This window comes from Arvicanthis niloticus, chromosome 24, assembly GCF_011762505.2.
Source record: "Arvicanthis niloticus isolate mArvNil1 chromosome 24, mArvNil1.pat.X, whole genome shotgun sequence".
Taxonomy (NCBI): Eukaryota; Metazoa; Chordata; class Mammalia; order Rodentia; family Muridae; genus Arvicanthis; species Arvicanthis niloticus.
In genome coordinates this window covers 1786920-1805564 of record NC_133432.1, presented here as the reverse complement: position 1 = coordinate 1805564, position 18645 = coordinate 1786920, and the positions used below count along the sequence as shown (strand labels likewise).

The following is an 18645-nucleotide window of genomic DNA, read 5'->3' as shown; positions in this document are numbered from 1 at the left end:
ATAAAAAAAAGAAATGAGATATGGTCTTCATGTGCTTCAGCCTAGTTCAAAGTTTTCAGCAATGCTACTTGCTGGGGTTAAAGGTGTCTGTTTTTCCTTCCTTTCAAAAAAATTTATTTTTGTAGTTTATCAGTCTGTGTGTGTGTGTGTGTGTGTGTGTGTGTGTGTGTGTGCGCGCGCGCGCTCACGGAGCGAAAGATAACTTGGCACGAGTGGGGACAGTGGGTTCTCTCCTTCTATCAAGTGGTCTGAGGGATGCAGCTCCAGTTGTCAGGCTTGGCTGCTCCATCCTGAGCTGCCTCACGGACGGCTTTCCTCCCACTTGGTACAGGGTCTCACCGTGCTGTCCAGGACAGTCTCTTGCTTCTCACTGGATTGATCTTCCTGCTCCATCTTGCCAAGGAGCTGGGACTACAGGCTCTCCCTCTCTGCATGCCTGATATTTTCAAATGCTGTTTTAAAGCCCCTAGTTCTTTCTAACACTGGTGCCCAGTGACACCCCAGAAACCTGAAGTTGCTGGATTGCTTAAATGATATCATTGTAATAGCATCCCATTGTAAACATCCCATTGTAAATGCCCAACAAGCAAATGCAACTGAACATATGAACTAACATAAACTTATCCTTCCCTCTGCTTTGACCCTTTTCTCTCATGTCTATTAATATTATAAATGCCATAGTTTATAAAACTTCTTCATGAAAGGTGGCCATGGAATTCCAGGCACTACACCAGTGCCTCACGTATGTCATACATGACCCTACACAACTGTGTGGCCATAAAGCAGGAGAGTGACGATCAGTCACCGAGCCCCAAGTAGAACAGAAGGAAGGTGGCCCCACAGCCAGGAAGTGCAGCTGTGACTCAGGGCTGAGTGCACCTGAAACTCAAGTCCACCCTCTGCCCAAGAGCAGACAGCAAGTGTGCCGTCCATGCTGGATATCAACTTTCAAAGAAAGTCACAGTCAACACTGCAAGTAAGTCTTCACTGTGACATTTGGCTTTCCCCACAAACTCAACAGGCTTCTCTCAAACAAAGAAACCGAATGAAGGAGGGGCAGTCATAACACTAGATCACAAACAAGGCTCATGTGAGCTAGTGTGTCACCAGATACAGTTCCCTGCTAGTTTGCCTGTGAGTTTCATGGCACACTTGAAGGGACTTAGATTGATGTACCTGAGCAGGCTGCTTGCTCCTGAGGTCCAAGACAGGACCTTCTCTCTCTGTACACACTCAAAGACTATGCAATAGACATTCAATACCTGATTGGGCACAAGAGGCTCAATTATTATCTACTTCTGAAGATGTTAAGGTGCCCCAGACACTTCCTGCACAGATAAAGGGGCTCTGCATTTCTGAAAATGGAGTTGGGTTTGCAAGTGAGTTTCATACCTCCCGGTCCTTGAGCTTCATGGCGAGCACCAGCTGATGCCTGTGGTTTGTGAGGGCCTCTCGGTAATTCCCCTTGGAAAAGAATGCAGAGCCTAGGTTCCCGTGAGCTCGGCATTCTCCTGTCTGGTCACCTAATTTGGATTTAAGGAGAAAAATTCTCTAAGTTACAGCATGTATAGTTCTCTTAAAAGCCACAAATTTACTAGCTAGGATTTAAGTTACTTTCTTTTAGACTCTATATAGGGAGTAAGATCCTAGAACCTAACTCTGTGGACAAATGTTATTGCTGTAACACACACGTGCACAGGGACAGAGGGGTCTTGGGGGGAGGGTGCAGACTGAGACACAAACCAGCTGCTGTTAGGAGTCTCCTCCTCGCTTTGCAGATGACCTTTGGTTCTAAGCAATTATCAGCTTGCTGGTTCAGCCATTTGACTCTGGGCCTCCTCTCATACATCACTTCTCTATGAGTATCCGATGGCAGATCCCACAGCCCTCCTTCCTGTAACCTGGAAATCCCTGGATAATCAGTACAGTGATGGCCACAGCCATAGCCATGCTCCCTCTTCTCCCCTGCATGGAGGCAGGAGGCTCATAGGATAAAGGCTGGCCTGGGCTACATACTGAGACCCTGGCCCTCCAACACCAAGAAGCAAAGTCCCAAGCCCCCAGGTAGCTAAGACATCACACCATCCTCTGGCTCCACAATGCAGGTTCTGAACCTTCACACTATGCTGGGCCCACCCCTCACCCCACTTCTCCTTTGTTTTCATTTGAGACAGATTCTCACCATATATCCCAGGCTGGCCTGGAACTCACAGAGATCCACCTGCTTCAGCCTCTCAGTGTGGTCTACCACACCTAGCCTGTGCTGTGTTCTTTGACAAACCTTGGTGTACTTTCATAGATGCCAAAATTAAAATGAAGTTGAGTCATCCACAGAACCAGCACTTGGGGCCTTAAAACTGTGAGCTGGAAAATCCCGAGGAAGGTGATGAACATGCTAATCACATTGCAAGGCCTCCTGGGAGCCTTGGACCCGTACTGTTTGAAAATTCTCAAGACCTGAGACTCTAAAGCTAAATGTTCTATTACATATGTCGATCCTGTCGAAATCAGGGCATGCAGGTGACGTGCAGGCGGGACACATACCTAAGGTCTTGGCTACGTCCAGGTCTTGCTGCATGTACCCAGTGCTCTTCTCTGTGTTCCCAAGAGACCAGTGTGCACTGCTCAGGGCGGAGAACACAGAGCCCCTCAGCTTGAGGCTGCAAGTGCCAATCTTCAGAGCAGCTTCTAAGACAACCACGGAGGCCCCGTGGTGTCCGGCTGTCAGAAGTTCCTGCCCAACCACAGACACGACCACAAAGGGACTCTTGTCCAGTTTCATTTTCTGAAGCTGCTGGTAAGTGGGCTCCAGGGTGTCTGGAGAAAAAGAAAACAAGGGAATGAAGACTTTCCGTTATACGCTAGAAACATGTCTGTGGCCTGGTTCACACACAAGCTCTCCACCCTGGAACCTCACACCAGGAGATGACCCCCCAGTAGTTCCTTCCCCTGTGGGCATGGTCACACTCAGCCTCTCTTCTAGCTCTCGAGGCTCAGGACACAACACACCTCCTGAAAGGGTCTGGTCTATCTTGCTCCTCCTCAGAACATGATGGGCCCACAATTCCAGCCACTGTCCACTGGGTACCACCCTCCACTCTCCAGCTGATACCCTGGTTTAGATACTCTGGTATCTAAACACATCTTCGTTTTATGGCTTGTAGTGTACAGTTTGGCTATCAGTTCTTGTAGAATTGTTCCACGTTTGCTCAGTAGAAATACTTTCCAGATAAACCTATTGTTTATTGTGCATGAGACTCCCCTGAACGCAGCTGCATCTCAGAGGCTGACTGGCTCATTAAAAACGTGGTCACCCGAGGGCTCGGAACACTGAAGGCCCAGAGCCTCGTTATGGTCTATCTTGGACCATCTTTAGCCTAGTAAACAGCCGTTCGCCCACCCTCTTCGTATCAAGTCAAGCACCCTGTTACCAATAGATAAAGCTGGACTTAATATTTTGACAAACTGATTGTTAAAAGGACTTTTGGAATGTACAGTAAAACTGTAGATTTTTCACCAACCAAAGAGCGGTGGGTAGTGTCAGGTGGCATCTTAGGCCTCTGACAGGGCTCTCCCATCCAGACTACTATCACCTGACCTCTGGATGCAGCCGCCAGTGAATTCAGAAAGCATCTTGATTCATGACTTTTCTTTGTGCTGTTACCATAAAAAGTTTATGAAACTGCTACCTGGAACATGGAATTTGGGGTAATCTAAATTTGTGTTCCTAGGCTGTCCTCACTCATATTTGGCTCCCAAATAAATTCTCTCTTATCAACTTTGAGGTGAGAAATGTGTGGGTTTTTTTGTTTGGTTGGTTGGTTTTCTTGGCCAACAATGCTTTATTCTGAGTAGCCAAGTGGTACCCTGCAGCCCTGTGATGAAATCCCATCCTCTGTCTCACTGTCGACTGGGTGTTCCAAACATGCCTATCGTCAAAGCAAACAAATAACGAAACCTGCTCAAAGTTTCTCCTAGAGGATGCAATAAAGGGTATCCACAAAATGCACACCATTCTCAAGGCTACTTCTGATACCAGCAAGCCAAGCCAGAAGGAAACCATCTCCTGGACCAGGGTGAGCTATAGTACTTATACACACACACACACACACACACACACACACACCAAAATACTGGCAAGCCAAGCCAGAAGGAAACTATCTCCTAGACCAGGATGAGCTATAGTACGTATACACACACACACACACACACACACACACACACACACACACACACACTTCAAAATGCTGGCAAGCCAAGCCAGAAGGAAACCATCTCATGTTCCACAGTGAGCTATCAGGTGGGTAAAATGAATGTTTAGCCCATTTGATCTTCAAGTGGGAACAGTCAGAAGTGTAGGTGAGAGGTCACTAAGATATGTGGGGTTAGTTCCATTTAGGGGGTTGGATAAGGATGGCAAGCTCCCGCCCCACCCCTCCCTATTGTTTTCTTTAGAGATAATAAGAGTTCTGACTATGCCTCTATGGTCCTGAAACCTCCTTCACATTAGTGGTTCCTATAACCCACACATCAAGCCTGCAGCTATGTTGATCTCTTTAAATCTCACCTCCTGGCCAAAGGCCATGTTTTATGACTTTTCAGTTCTCTGCTAAGGAGCTCTCTCGCCTGAGTCAACATCACCAGGGAAACCTTGAAGCTCACTGGTGCCTAAAGCTTTTCCCTTCAATCGGATCAGTAAACAGAGAACAAAGAACATTTTTACTCCTGTCAAGATGCAAGCAGCAGCACTGCTAGTAAGCAGTAGCTGGCCAGTGGGGTTAAACGCAGGCAGCAGAGAGCAGCAAGTGCTAGCACACAAGAGGGGTGTACCCCAGAATGAGGAGAGCAGGATTCCTCACCCCTGCTGTGGGCCAGCACCCAGTGGTGTTCAGAAGCAGCCCCACCTCTCCCTTCCAATGAGCAAGCCAGAGATGAGAGACACCATCACCACCATCATTTTCAAACAAAGATCTGGCATTTATCTGATTCAGCTAAGGTTAATCGGACAGGGTCAGAGGCAAAATCAGAGTCCACTGCAGGGCTTCAGGCTACTGGGTGGCCAGAGCAGGAAGATTTGATTGCAAGCAACAGAGACCTTGGTGGTTTTTAATAGAAACCCACTGACTTATGTAGTGGACCGACCATGGAGATGCAGCCTCCAGCCCAGGCAGTATTTTCTGTATTTTCTGATTCAAAGGTGAGTGGGAGCATTGAGACTGGATGTTTCAGGTTTTATAGTGGAAGGCAGAAATCAGGTATTCTTGACAGACAGGGAAGGTGCTCAGATGCCTGTCCTGAAATGACAGATGCAGGCATAGGCCCAAGGTTCAGGACAAGACAGCCTTTCCCATGGCAACTGTGCAGCCCCTGAAACAGCAGCAGAGACAACACTAACAGAAGACGGAGGGGAGGAGCTGTCTAGAAACTCCCAAGGCGGAAGAAAAATCTTTACTTGGTCAAGTTTCCGGGTAGATGGGAATGAAACTAGAAAAATTATAAGAAAATCCCCATTCAAAGTGGACAGAAAGAAAATACAAGTACATTAAGCACTAAATACCACTGGAAAGATAAATGTGAGGTGGTGTCAGGTCCCTGTTACCAGGGTGCTCAAGCTTCAGCCAGTGCAGCTTGACTTGTTAAAGGAGAGCTTTTAAACTCTTTGCTGCTTTTATTCTGAGTGGGAGGCGCCTTAAGGGAAAAGACTGTCTTACACAGGGAGCCAGCATGAGACAGACACAGGCAAGAGAGATTCCCAACAGGCTGGTTTGAGCTGACCAGGCATTATATGTAGCAGCAGAAGCTGATGTGGCTTAGTGGGAAGACAGTGAGTGATGGCTGAAAGAACATGTCTGTCCTTCAAAACTAACCTCACACAGCCAAGTACACGGGCAATGGCTGTGGCCATGGTTATACACACATATATGTGCACATGTGCATGGTTATGTGTACATACAGACACCTATGTACATGTGTACATCTCTGCCTGTATCTACTGCAACAGACACAGAGCATCCACTTCATTGTATTTAATTTCCTTTTTAAAAGTTATCAGTTTAAACTGAGATTACATCTCACAGATCAACAGACAGAATCTCTAGTCAGCAGTTGGGTTGAGAAGGGATGGGGGAGCTTGAGTTAGGGTTTTTCTATGTTGCCCAGGCTGGTCTCAAATTCCTGGCTGTGAGCCATTTTCCTATCTTAACCTCCCAAGAAGGCAGGACCACAGGACCACAGGACCATGCCACTGTATCCAGCCAACTGTATTTCTTTTGATGAAAGAGATTGTAAGATACTTTTTAAAATCTAAAGATAATCTCTGAGACTCTTTCCAAGTCTGTTGCTCTAATTCCTGTTCTAAGATAAACTTGTGCTATCATCAGAGGGACTAATTTTGTGATTTTTAGCAGATTAGACAGAACAGAATTTTGGCAGCCTGTAGCTATTCAGATGTTTTTCTTTCTAGAATTTATGCATAATACATGAAATAACCAGTGTCAAATCAATTCCATAGGAATATAAAGGCCCTTTGCAACACTGACCGAGCCCCTGCTGTAGGTTTTTGAAATGTAAAGTCCTTGGGAATTTAAGAATAAAGTCGTATTTCCTGACACTCCAGGAGCTTGTGAGAATGTAGCAGAGGCTGACAGTAGCCAGTTGGTCGCCCTCTGCTAAGAGGCATGCCACACTTGGCAGCTCTGAGATACACAGCTCTCTATACTCCAACACTTCTGAACTGGGGGGTCCACACCATGACCTCAGTGGTGCTTCACACTGTCCAGGTACTTGTATAGCCTAACATCCATAGGAAGTTGAGCAATAAGGAGGGACTGTGTGAGCATCTGACGGACGCATCCGGATCTGCCCAATCTAGAAGCAGGTGGTTGCGTTCCCAGCCAGAGTTCTGAGAACTGTCACACCCAGGGACCCTAAGTGGTCCTAAGGCCAGCACTTCACAGAGGAAATGGCATACTGGAAATCACAGTGTTGTCTACGAAGCCAGGTGACTGAGACCAGAGCGTGACTTCCAGTAAGGGTACATGAAGGAAGGGGAGCCTGGGTACCGTGTGAGCATCAGGAAAGGAAGAGTATCATCTGCAGAGGAGAAGGCTTCTGTAGGGCCTGCCTCACTCCTATGACTCCTGGAACATTATTGGATGGGCATCATCCTTTCCCCCCTCACAGAAAGGCTGGGCAGAGGAAGCAATGCCACCTCGGTGTCAGTAAGCTAGCTAGTAAGCTAGTAACAGTGTCACCGGGACATGATCCCTTTCTTGTGAGAAGAAAATCCATGTTCCTCACAAAACATTTCCAAACAGGACTCTTGTGAAAAATGACTGGGCCTAAAAGAGCCCCTGAGGGAGGGCGTTCACAGAGGGCAGACACAGATACATAATAAAGGGGAGGCCTTCGAACTGAGAGAAAAAAGCCTAAGCATTTGCCAGTCACTTTCCAGGGCCACTTGATAAAGCAGTCTCCATGGATCCATCCAGAGTTGATAGAATCACAGCAGGTAATAGATAGCTCACAAAGGCGGCCATCTTTAGATGACTGAACTTGTGGAAGAGAAGGGAGAGACACACAGGAGTCCCCAGCACTGTCCCTTGGAGAATGGCTGTTGGTGGCCTCATTCTGCAACTGTATTTCTGAGCCCACAGCAGGCACAAGCCCCTCAGCATCCAAATCCCATAAGCATCTACACAACACAAAAAGACTGGCTCAGAAAAAAAGCAAAACAGCCCGGATGACAAAAGACAGAGACATCCTCTCAATTTATATTTACCTTTAGTTCTATATTTTGTTAATGGTTTAAGAGAGATACATGTATTGTGATATAATCATAGAGAGATACATGTATTGTGATATAATCACAGAGAGATACATGTATTGTGATATAATCACAGAGAGATACATGTATTGTGATATAATCATAGAGAGATACATGTATTGTGATATAATCATTGAGAGATACATGTATTGTGATATAATCATAGAGAGATACATGTATTGTGATATCATCATAGAGAGATACATGTATTGTGATATAATCATAGAGAGATACATGTATTGTGATATAATCATAAAGATACATGTACTGTGATATAATAGAGAGATACATGTATTATGATGTAATTATAGAGAGATGCATGTATTATGATATAATCATAGAGAGATACATGTGGTGTAATCATAGGGAGATACATGTATTGTGATATAATCATAGAGAGATACATGTATTATGATATAATCATAGGGAGATACATGTATTGTGATGTAACCATATCCACAAAAAAGTTTACTCACAGTTGGTTTGTGTGTGTGAGTGAAATGATAAAAATAAATCAGACAGTTCAGTTAGGAGACTAGAGAACAATAATAAAAATCAAGTTAATTTTAGTATGGATAGGGTTAGTATATTTATATAGGAACAAAAGTGTATTAATATAGGCTGGTCCTTCCTTTTAATAGAAACTCTTTCTCTTTGTAGTCCTGAGATTGAACTCGGGACTCAGTACACATTTGGCAAGTGTGTTCTAATGCTGAGCCATATTCCCAGCCCTAAGATGAAATCTTGCCAAAACAAAACAAAACAAAAAACAAAACAAAAAAAAAACAAAAAAACAACAACAACAAAAAAAGACCAAACTGGGGCTGGAGGGATGGCTCAGTGGTTACACGCATCTGCTGCTCTTCCAGAGGACACAGGTTCAGTTCCCAACATCCACATGGCAGCTGACAATCATCTATAACTTGAGTTCCAGAGGACCTAATACCTTCCTCAGGCTTCAAAGGGCACTGCATACATGTGATATACAGACGTACATGTATACAAACAAAACACCCATAAAAATTAAAACACAAAATTGTGCACACTCTTTCATGTCATGTTGTTTACAGAAGCACCTGAGCTAGGGAGGCTTTTAGAGGGTTTTTTTTTTTTTTTCTGTTGTATTTCAGAATTACAAAGCAAGCCAGGCAACAAAGCACATATTAGGGAGGTGGGAGGAACAGGACTTTAAAGCCAGCCTTAGCTATCCTGTGGGCTAGAGACCATGCTGAGCTGCATGACACCCTGACTCAACAAACAAACAAAATAATTAAGACAAGAGGACACAGCAGATTAGATCTGTCCAAACCACAGCCTTGTGCCTCAGTGTCAGAAATTCAGAGAAACATGGGACCATGACACTGTATGTAAAACACAAGGAGCAAATAGCAACGCTTCTGAGAGCCACTACTGCACACCACAGAGCAGGGCTTCTGGGATGCAGGAGGGTGCACAGGACCACACCTTGTGCAGGCTGGAGAACAGCTGCTCGGAACAGGCCCACCAGAGCAGACAGAGGGGACAGCAATGCTAAAGCAAGTGGGCTCATGAAGGGCTTTAGGCACCTATAAGAAGCAGGTTTTTCTCCGGGGTCACTCACTGCAAGATGGGAAGGGGGTCCCTGAGGGTGACAGCTGCCCTGATGTCATAGGAAGGATTTATTTAAAAAAAACAAACAAACAAACAAACTTTTTTTTCAACAAATTGTTTCAAAGCCAAACAGGTGCCATTCTTGGGATATCAACACATTTGGTGCAGCATCCAAGGCCGCCTCAGGATGAACCAGTGTTGTCTTCATGGACTAAATACAAATGTTCCATGTACATTCTTTAAAGAGCATTATCAACCATTGGAGAAGTTCTATGCATGTCCTTCATAGAGAGGAAAGGGAAAAAAATGAAAGAAAATTAAAAAAAAAAAAACTCTAGGAAACAGTAAAGAAGACAGGTGTTGGCTTATCCACTGTGCTCCGCTAAAAGTCCTGGAGCTCCAAGTGGACTGCTCTAAATCACACTTTATTGACAGCAAGGCCCATCTTGGGTAAAGCCTTTCGTCCCTGAAGCAAAGGCGTGACTTTGTCCAACTTACAAAACCGCTTGAAGAAAAGTTTCTAACCTCTTTCCCCTAAAGATATGAAACATCCAACTCTCAGGAAAATACCTTCTATAGAGAGCTAAGTGCTGGGAGACAGAAGCACTGTCTGGTTCATCAGAGTCCTGTTTGGCACATACTTTGAGCCAGATACAGTAACAGGCAGCAAATCAAAGAGCCTGATGCTACAAACGCATAAGACTAGACAGAATGACACTGTCATCAAGACTTTCAGGTTCATTATCTGGAATAACCAATTAAAACTCAGGCCATTTATATGGCGAAGAGAGTTCTGCTTGACGTAAGCTATGGGCATAAGATGTCTACAGGCCACAGATTCACCGTCATGACAGATGACAGTTGGTGTGTTTGTTTCATCAAATACGTCCCAAGTGTTCACTCGTCAAACCTCAGTGAGTGCTACAATGTCTGCCCAGATCTCTTCAGATCTGGACTGAGACTTCCTAGGGCCACAGAATAAAAGAGAATGAAACCACTGCACCGCAGTGAAGAAAATCAGCTCAGGGCCATGGAATTCCTCCAGCCTTGCACAGTATCATCTCCCGTGTGTTCTCTGTTTTCTCAGAAGACCGATCAGAATAAAGCAACAGGGCAAAGTCTCCACCTTACTTTTCCTCTCCTTTGAGGGGGATGCGGCCTCTGCTTGTTCCTCTAAAGACGTGACATGCTGCCTGGGCTACACACACCACATACTAGCTTTAAGAAATACAAAAGAAGAACAAGGCAAGCATGGTAGCTCACACCTATAATCCCACCAGTCAGGAAACTGAAATAGGAGGATTGCTGCGAGTTCCAGGCTAGCCTGAACTACATAGTAAGTTCATGGTAACCTTGGCTACAGTGAGATTCTGTCAGGAAGAAAGGAGGGAAGTGTAGCTGAGAACTCCTGAAGGAAGCTGGGATGCTAGCAGGTTGGGAGGCCAATCACAACCTCTCTCGGGTTACAGTTAGCCCCATACGGAGCCACTCCCTGACCACCTCTGTGCCTCTGATAAATAGATTAAAAACCCGTGGAATGTACTAACTCAACGAAACCCTGCTGTCCATCATGGATCGGCTGAAGAAGTTATCAGGCAGCCTCCGAGGTCATAGTTAAGAATCTCTCACATCCTGCTGCAACCTACCTCTCTGGTATTTCTACCAAGGTGATAATTGACTGTAATTTTTCATCCTTTGTTCTGTCACTACAAAACTCCATAGATCCCCATCCTCACTGGGAAGTTTGGAAGGGGGTGATCTCAACTGTGTTCTGAAGGCAGGCTATGTCTACTCATAGTTGGCTCCAGAATAAACTCTCTCTTAATCCTGCTGAATTAACTTCTGTGTTTTGCATGGAAGGAAGGAAGGAAGGAAGGAAGGGAGGGAGGGAGGGAGGGAGGGAGGGAGGAAGGGAGGAAGGGAGGGAGGAAGGAAGAAAGGAAGGAAAGAAGGAAGGAAGGAAAGAAAAGGAGAGAGGGGGGAAGGGGAGGAAAGGAGGGAAGGAGGGAGGGAGGGAAAAAAAGCCTAGCTTAATGTCTTCTCTTATTTTATTATTTCTAAAGGCTATGTTTGTTCATACAAAAAAATCAACTTATTGTTAAATGTATTGTGGTTTAGAATCTTAAAACAAATATTACAGTGGAAAAGACTTAAATAATCCTAAAACACAAAGACATGAGCTCATCTTCCCTCATTAGACAGTTCAGCAGCAGCCTGGAGACGCCAGCAGGTCTCCAGTCCTGGGAGGCCGGGCGACTGCTTTCCTGGCACACCTGACGACCCGCATCCCACATACCTCTCATGGGAGACTTCATGGCAGCTTCCACCATTCCCACCAGGAGCTGGAGACTTTTGGGGTCTTGAGCCAGCCCAGACGCAAAGGCTGCCAGGGCGTCCGCGTGACGTCCAAGGTACTGGAGGGCAACACCCTGTCGGAAGTATGCCTGGGAACACAGGAAGAGAACAGAGGTTCTTACTTACTACACTGCCATCCAGTGCCCACCGGGATTCCTTACCAGGGCTATGAATGAGATGCCTGTGGCTCAAAACCAGGGTAAAGGGGTCATAACTAAGAAGACACTTCTACATACCACAAATTGTTCATTTTTCAGACACAATGACTCTGTTCTATTCATTGGCATTGATCCTCATATCGCTTCTAAATGATTTAAAACATAGTTCTTGGGCTGGAACTATAGCTCAGTTGGTACAGTGCTTACCCACCATGCACCACAAAAAGTCACTGGGGTAGCCCAAGAGAAATTCTCATTCTTAACCAGCCCTGATAGCCTGTAATCCTAGCACTTGAGAGACACGGGAAGAAGGAACAGCAGGTCAAGACTATCCTTGGCAGCAGAGCAAATCTGAAACACCCTCCATAAGGATGGCTATTTGGAGATTTCCTGGTGTCTTACCACGGTGCCTAGTATGGCACATTAACAATGGAGAGTGAAATACAACTTCTGTCATATGTGCCTTGCCAGCCACATCATGTGCCCTGTCACATCATTCTGTGGTTTGCTTCTCTGTTGTGTGATAGAATACTGACCAAAAACAACCTAGGGAAGAAGAACCTATTTGGTGCATGAATTATGTTCCCTTATTAAGAGAAGGCAGGAAGGAAAGCTGGGAACACGCAGGAATGGAAGCAGAGACCGTGGAGGAATGCTACTCACTGTTCACTGTCTCTCGCTTGCCCTATTTCTACAGCTCAGGCCCAACTGCCTAGGGATGGAGCCGCCCATGGTGGGCTGGGTCCTCCTATGTCAAGTAGCAATTAAGAGACTGCCCACAGACACGCCCACAGGCCTTTCTGAGGGAGGCAAGTCTTCATTTGAGAGTCCCTCTGCTCAGTGACTCTAGTTTGTGTCAACTTGACAAAAAAAAAAAAGGTGATCATGTACACATCATGTTTAAGACATCAGTTTGAACACATGTACACTTGTAGTTTTGTTTGGGGGATTTGATGGATTGTTCTTGTTGTTTGAATCAGGATCTCAAGGTGTAGCCCTGGCTGGCTTCAAACTACTTGTGGCTATACATCTGTCTCTCTTTACTCACTTCACCTACAGTTACATGCTTTGCGGGGTTTCCGACATGTTTTAAAATAGTTACCTAAAATAATGTGTGCTTTGCTTTCAAAATCACCTTTGTGTCCCTTAAGGGGTTAGTTTTAAACTGGTCCAAACAATGGGAACACAGGTGGCCAGATGACCATCAGCGAACTGAAGAAATTATCAGAGAACTGGGAAATGTTTAACTATAGAGTTCTCTCTAAATTCTGTTGTGTGTGTGCTCCTGTGTGTGTGTGTGTGTGTGTGTGTGTGTGTACACGCGCACACATGTGAGCGTAGGTCAGCCTCAGGTGCTGTTCCTCAGGAACCATCCACTGTGTTTCCTCACACCCTCTTCTTTACATGAACCCAGTTCTTTATGTGGATTCTTTTCTTGTGGACTAAGGTTCTGGAACATTCTAAGTGAACAGTTTGCCAACTAAGCTATTTCCCTGACCCTAAACTTAGAACTTAAACCATAATTTGAAGTCAATTTTGTGAAGTACAGTTTGCTTTTCAAGTACATAGAGAACAATTCACTGAAAGAATGGAATGTCTCAGTGCACAGACATATATGAAGGCAAAACACCCATGCATATAAAATAATAAGATAAATAAATCTATTTTTAAATAACATTAATGTGCTCAATTTTTGTACATCTGTTTCTAGATAAGTGGCTCCTTATTCTATGTATTTTTACAACACGCACTTGACCATTTTCATAAATGATATTCATGAGATCTAAGCGAAGTTTCAGACTCTCAAACTACTGCTGAAAATAAGCGAAGTTTCAGACTCTCAAACTACTGCTGAAAATAAGCTTCCATCATTTTCTTTCACACAAGTACTCAGAGAACATGAGAGCAGGCGACTTTCATGTTCCCACGAAAACCCAGTTATTGCATTGTGCAGCAGCGTGCTGAGGTACTCTGAAGAAGTAAGACTATTCCGGGTTTCTACTGAGAACTAACCCATAAGCGAGACAAAAGCTCAGATGCCTGTGGGCTTTTTTCTCTGTGGATTTGAATCAGCAGCAGCGGTGGAAACGCAGGCGCAATAAGGTAACCCGTAAGCGCATGCGCACTCTCCTCACTCCCCTAGTCTTGGCCACCATTCCAGTCGGCAACGTTTGCAGACATTTTTTTCATTACCCACCCGCATTACGTTTTAGGGGGATCCTGCCATATATTCCACCTAAAAATAACCCTGCTCCTATGGGTCTTGAAGAGATGCTCCGCTACAAATAAACCCTGAATTATATAATATATGCACATGCAGCTTGGGTGTGGTGCCACAACCAGGAAATCCCAGGACCCAGGGAGGCTGTGACAGGAGAACTGCTAAGAGTTGGAGGCTAACCTGATCTGCACAGTGTGTTTCAGGCCAGCCTGGGCGCCAGAGTGGGATCCTATCTCAAAATAAAAAATAAGTATTAAATACGTGATACATATAAATGTGTTGGGTATCTATAAAAGTAAGAGTTACTGCCGAGGGAGGGAGATAATATCTAGAGTTACTGGTTTCCGGTATGTATTATGAGAAACAAAAATCTTAAATAGTTTTCATTTTGAAGACTCCTTGTATGCTTAAAACAAAACTCAATCACCCACTATTTCACTGAGAGATCAATGATTTCACAGTTTATCAAGTAAAATGATGGAAAGTACGTTTTATTCAGCTTACCCTGGGAAAACACACACACACATTTGTATACACATGTGTACACACACATGCCCAACTTGTGTTTACACACATGCACACTTCTGTGCACACACGTATACACACATTTGTACACGCATGCACACAATGCACATACTTGTGTTCACACACATACATACACACATGTGTACACACATTTGCACATACACTTAGGTGTTCACACACATGCGCATACATACACACATGTGTACACACATGCACACATACATGCCATTTAAAGATGCAAGTTGTCTCAAGAGACATGGCAATGTTAGAGACTCTGCTTGTTTAGTTTTCTTCAGACTCAAAATGAGATGAGATGGTGACACTAGACGGAGTGCCTCCCACAGCTTCTTCTGAGATTCCTTTCCTCCCAAGCACAGGAAAGGTTCAAGGGCCTTCCACAGTTGCCCATGCCCTCCGGGTACTGTCACTTACTGCTTGACAGTGCCCACAGGATGAGATGGCATGTCTGAACAGCATGCTCCACCTTAGGTGACCATCAAGTAGGGCCCTCCCTGCTCTTGCCCCAGCAACAAGTCACTGCAGAATAAAATTAATTTTTTAGACTTCTGTGAGTGATGTGCCACAGGAAAACTTAAGCTGATGATGATGAAAGTGAGACTGTGGTTTATTGTGACAGAGCAGAGAACTCAGCATAGCACCTGACACAGAATAGAACAGCCGTCTTTGCTAGCTAATGAAAAAATGACTTTACAAGAACACATGACTCTAGACTAAGAGACTATATGGAATTCCAGCATATACTTAAGTATTAAAAATATTAGTCACCCTCATCCCATGGGTGAGTCACCTGACCCTCCCTGTCACCCTCATCCTGAGTCACATGACCCTCCCTCCCTGTCACATCTCTTCCACAACCTGCAGATGTAGCATAGGGTCCACGACCAGCACCCTGGCCTCTTCTAGCCACAACTGCCTGCACTGCATCAACCTCTAGGCTTCCACAGGAGCTGCCCTGCGAGACCCCACCCCGAACAGCATCCAGCCTCTCCACTCAGCCAGCAATGTGGGGAGCCGACAGAAGGCGGCTATCATCCTTGCAGCCATCTTGAGCCATATACCCTGACGAGAGACTTGTTTACAATAGCCTACAACAGCTGAGCACACTCTGATAACATCTTGCTTTAGATACCCAGGATTTTCCCATGGGTGTGTAAGACTTAAAGGTGTGTGACTTAAGGGCGTGGCTTAGAGATCAGATTTAGAGACAAGGCCTAAGGGCATGACTTAAAGGCGTGACCTAGAGGCGTGGCTTAGAAGTGAGACATATAAAAGGCGAGAGGCAGACAGGAGAGTTCAGTACAACTTACAGTACAACTTGGAGTTGGAATTAGGCGTTGAGGAAGAAGACACTTGGACTAGAGAACTCGGAAGAAGAATTATTAGGTATTAGGCACTTGGCACTTGGAGGAAGAACTTGGAACTTGGAGGCACTAGGGACTAGGAACTAGGAACTCAAGACTTGGGACTTGGACTAGGAAGAGAGACTAAAGAATAAATGGGATTGAATCACACTCTGTCTGGTCTCCATTCTTCGAGTCCATCCTCACTCTCTCTCTTGCTGAACCCCGACCCTCGGACTGGAGCAGCTCTTGAGGCAGTACAGGCTCTAACAATTTAGCCCCCAAGGCTTTGGCAGTGCTGGTTTCAATAGTGACCAAGTGGCCCGTGACATTTTGGCCCCCAAACATGTGGCAGCTCGGGCCGCAACACAGCAAGACCCTGCTGGTCATTTTCTGGGGTCTAGCTGGGCAGGTTATCCACAGAAAACGTAAGGAGAGAAACATCATAATGAAATGATACATCAGATGGGCGAGACAGACATCTACAGACTATTCCACCTAAATACCATTAAACATATGCTCTACACAGCAGCAAACGGAAGCTTCCTAAGAAATGCCACATCCTGTGTCATGAAGCAAATCTTTACAAATTCAGGAAGATTGAAATAATTCCATGTATTCCAACTGGCCATAATGCAATAAAACTTAAAATTGGCAGCAAAGAAATCTCTAGTAAATGCACAAACTCATGAAGATTAAATAACTCTTTATGGGATGATGAATGGATCAAAGAAGATGTCAAGACAGAAAAAAAAAAAGTCCTTGGGACTCAATATAAAAAGAAAACACAACACAGCAAAACCTCTGGGACACAATGAAAGCTGCCCTCTGAGGGAACTGTAGAGCTCTGAGTGCTTACATTTAAGAAGTCAGCAAGGACACAAATGAATTATATATTGTATAAATTATATATTATATACATAAATTATATATATATATCAAACTCAATGAATCTAAGAGCTGGTTCTTTAAGATAAACAATACCAACAAACCATTGGCCCAATTAACCCAAAGAAAAAGAAGAACCAACTCCAACAGAATTCAGAAATAAACAGGAAAACATTACAAAAGGTAGCAAAGAAACTCAAAATTTTATAAAAGAATATTACAAAAAAAAATACAAAACAAACAAAAAACCCCATACTCTATTAACCTGGAAAACCGAAAAGAAATGGATAAATTTCTAGATTCAGCCAAACAACCAAAATTAAACCAAAAAGAGGTCAACAACCTAAACAGACAAACAAGATTGAGACAGGAGTAAAAGGTCTTCTAGGTCAAAAAACATGCAGGCCCAGGTGGACGCACAGCAGAATTCTACTAAGCTTTGAGAGATGTGCAGCCAATTCTTAAAGTAGGAAAGGAAGCTGGGATTAGGGGTGGGGGGAGGGGAGGATGCACCCCCTTAATCCCAGAACTTGGGAGGCAGAGGTAGGTGGATTATTTCTGTGACTTTGGAGCCAGGCCGGTTTACAGAGTGAGTTCCAGGACAGCCAGGGCTACATGGAGAAACCCTGTCTCAAAAAAAAAAAAAAAAAAAAAAAAAAAAAAGGAGGGGGGGGGGGGGGGAAGGAGGGACAGATGGACAGACAGAGGAAAGAACACTCCAAAACTTCTATGAAGCCAGAATCACTCTAACACCAAAAACCAGGTAAAGACAGGACAACAAAAAGAAAGCTCCTGGCCAGTGTCCCTGGTGAACACAGATTTAAAAATTCTCAGTGCTTGAAAACTGGACACAGACATATATCTTCCCCACTATGGACAAGTTGACTTTATCCCTGAAAGGCAAGGATGCTTCAACCTACACAAGGCAACAAATATAATAGACCACATAAATGGACTTAAAGACAGAACTCACATGACCATCAGCTCAATAGATGGAGAAAAAGCCTCTGACAAAATCCAACATGGTGTCATGAAAAAACTCACAGACAGGAGGAGGGGAACACAGCTCAACACAAAGAAAGCTACGTAAGAAAAACCCAAAGCCAGCATCATCCTAGGTGGAGAAACTCTTGAAGCGACCTTGCTGGAACCATGAAGGAGCCAGAGACACCATCTGCACTGCTCTTGAAGGGCTAGCTGGAGCAATAAGGCAAGAGAGTGAAATAAAGAGACACAAATGGGGGGAGGGGCAGTCACACTATTCTTATTTGCAGATGACATGAAACTGTATGTTAGAGATCCTGAAAATTATCCCAGGAAACTTCTAGAGACAATAAACAAATTAAGTGATGTGGCAGGACACAGAATCAACTTGCACAAATCAATAGCTTTTCTACACCACCATCAACAAACGTAAAGAGATCACAATAGTCACACACACACCCAAAATCTAAGCATAAACCTAGCCACAGAGGTGAAGAATTTTTACAATTCTTACATTTTAAACCTTTTAATAGAGAGGAAGACACTAGAAAATGGAAAGGCATCCCATACTCATGGAGTGGTAAAATTAATATTGTGAGAATGACCATTCTAACAGAAGGTATTTACTGATTTAATGTAATCGCAATCAAAATCTCCTTTGGATTCTTCACAGAAACAGAAAAAGAAATCTATCTCAAAATTCATATGGAATCATAAAAGACCCTGGCTATGCAGAAC

The 18645-nt window shown here is 44.4% G+C and overlaps 1 protein-coding gene across 3 annotated transcripts in view; it reads right to left on the bottom strand.

Annotated features, from left to right (window-relative positions):
• Ttc28 (tetratricopeptide repeat domain 28) overlaps positions 1-18645 on the bottom strand; it is a 433061-nt gene that overhangs the window by 201936 nt on the left and 212480 nt on the right. For all 3 annotated transcript variants that reach the window (XM_076922383.1, XM_076922384.1, XM_076922385.1), the window contains 3 exons: positions 11712-11859; positions 2545-2817; positions 1393-1523 (listed from right to left, as the gene is read on the bottom strand). In XM_076922383.1, coding sequence (XP_076778498.1) covers positions 1393-1523; positions 2545-2817; positions 11712-11859 — 552 coding nt within the window. The remainder of the gene's footprint in view (positions 1-1392; positions 1524-2544; positions 2818-11711; positions 11860-18645) is intronic.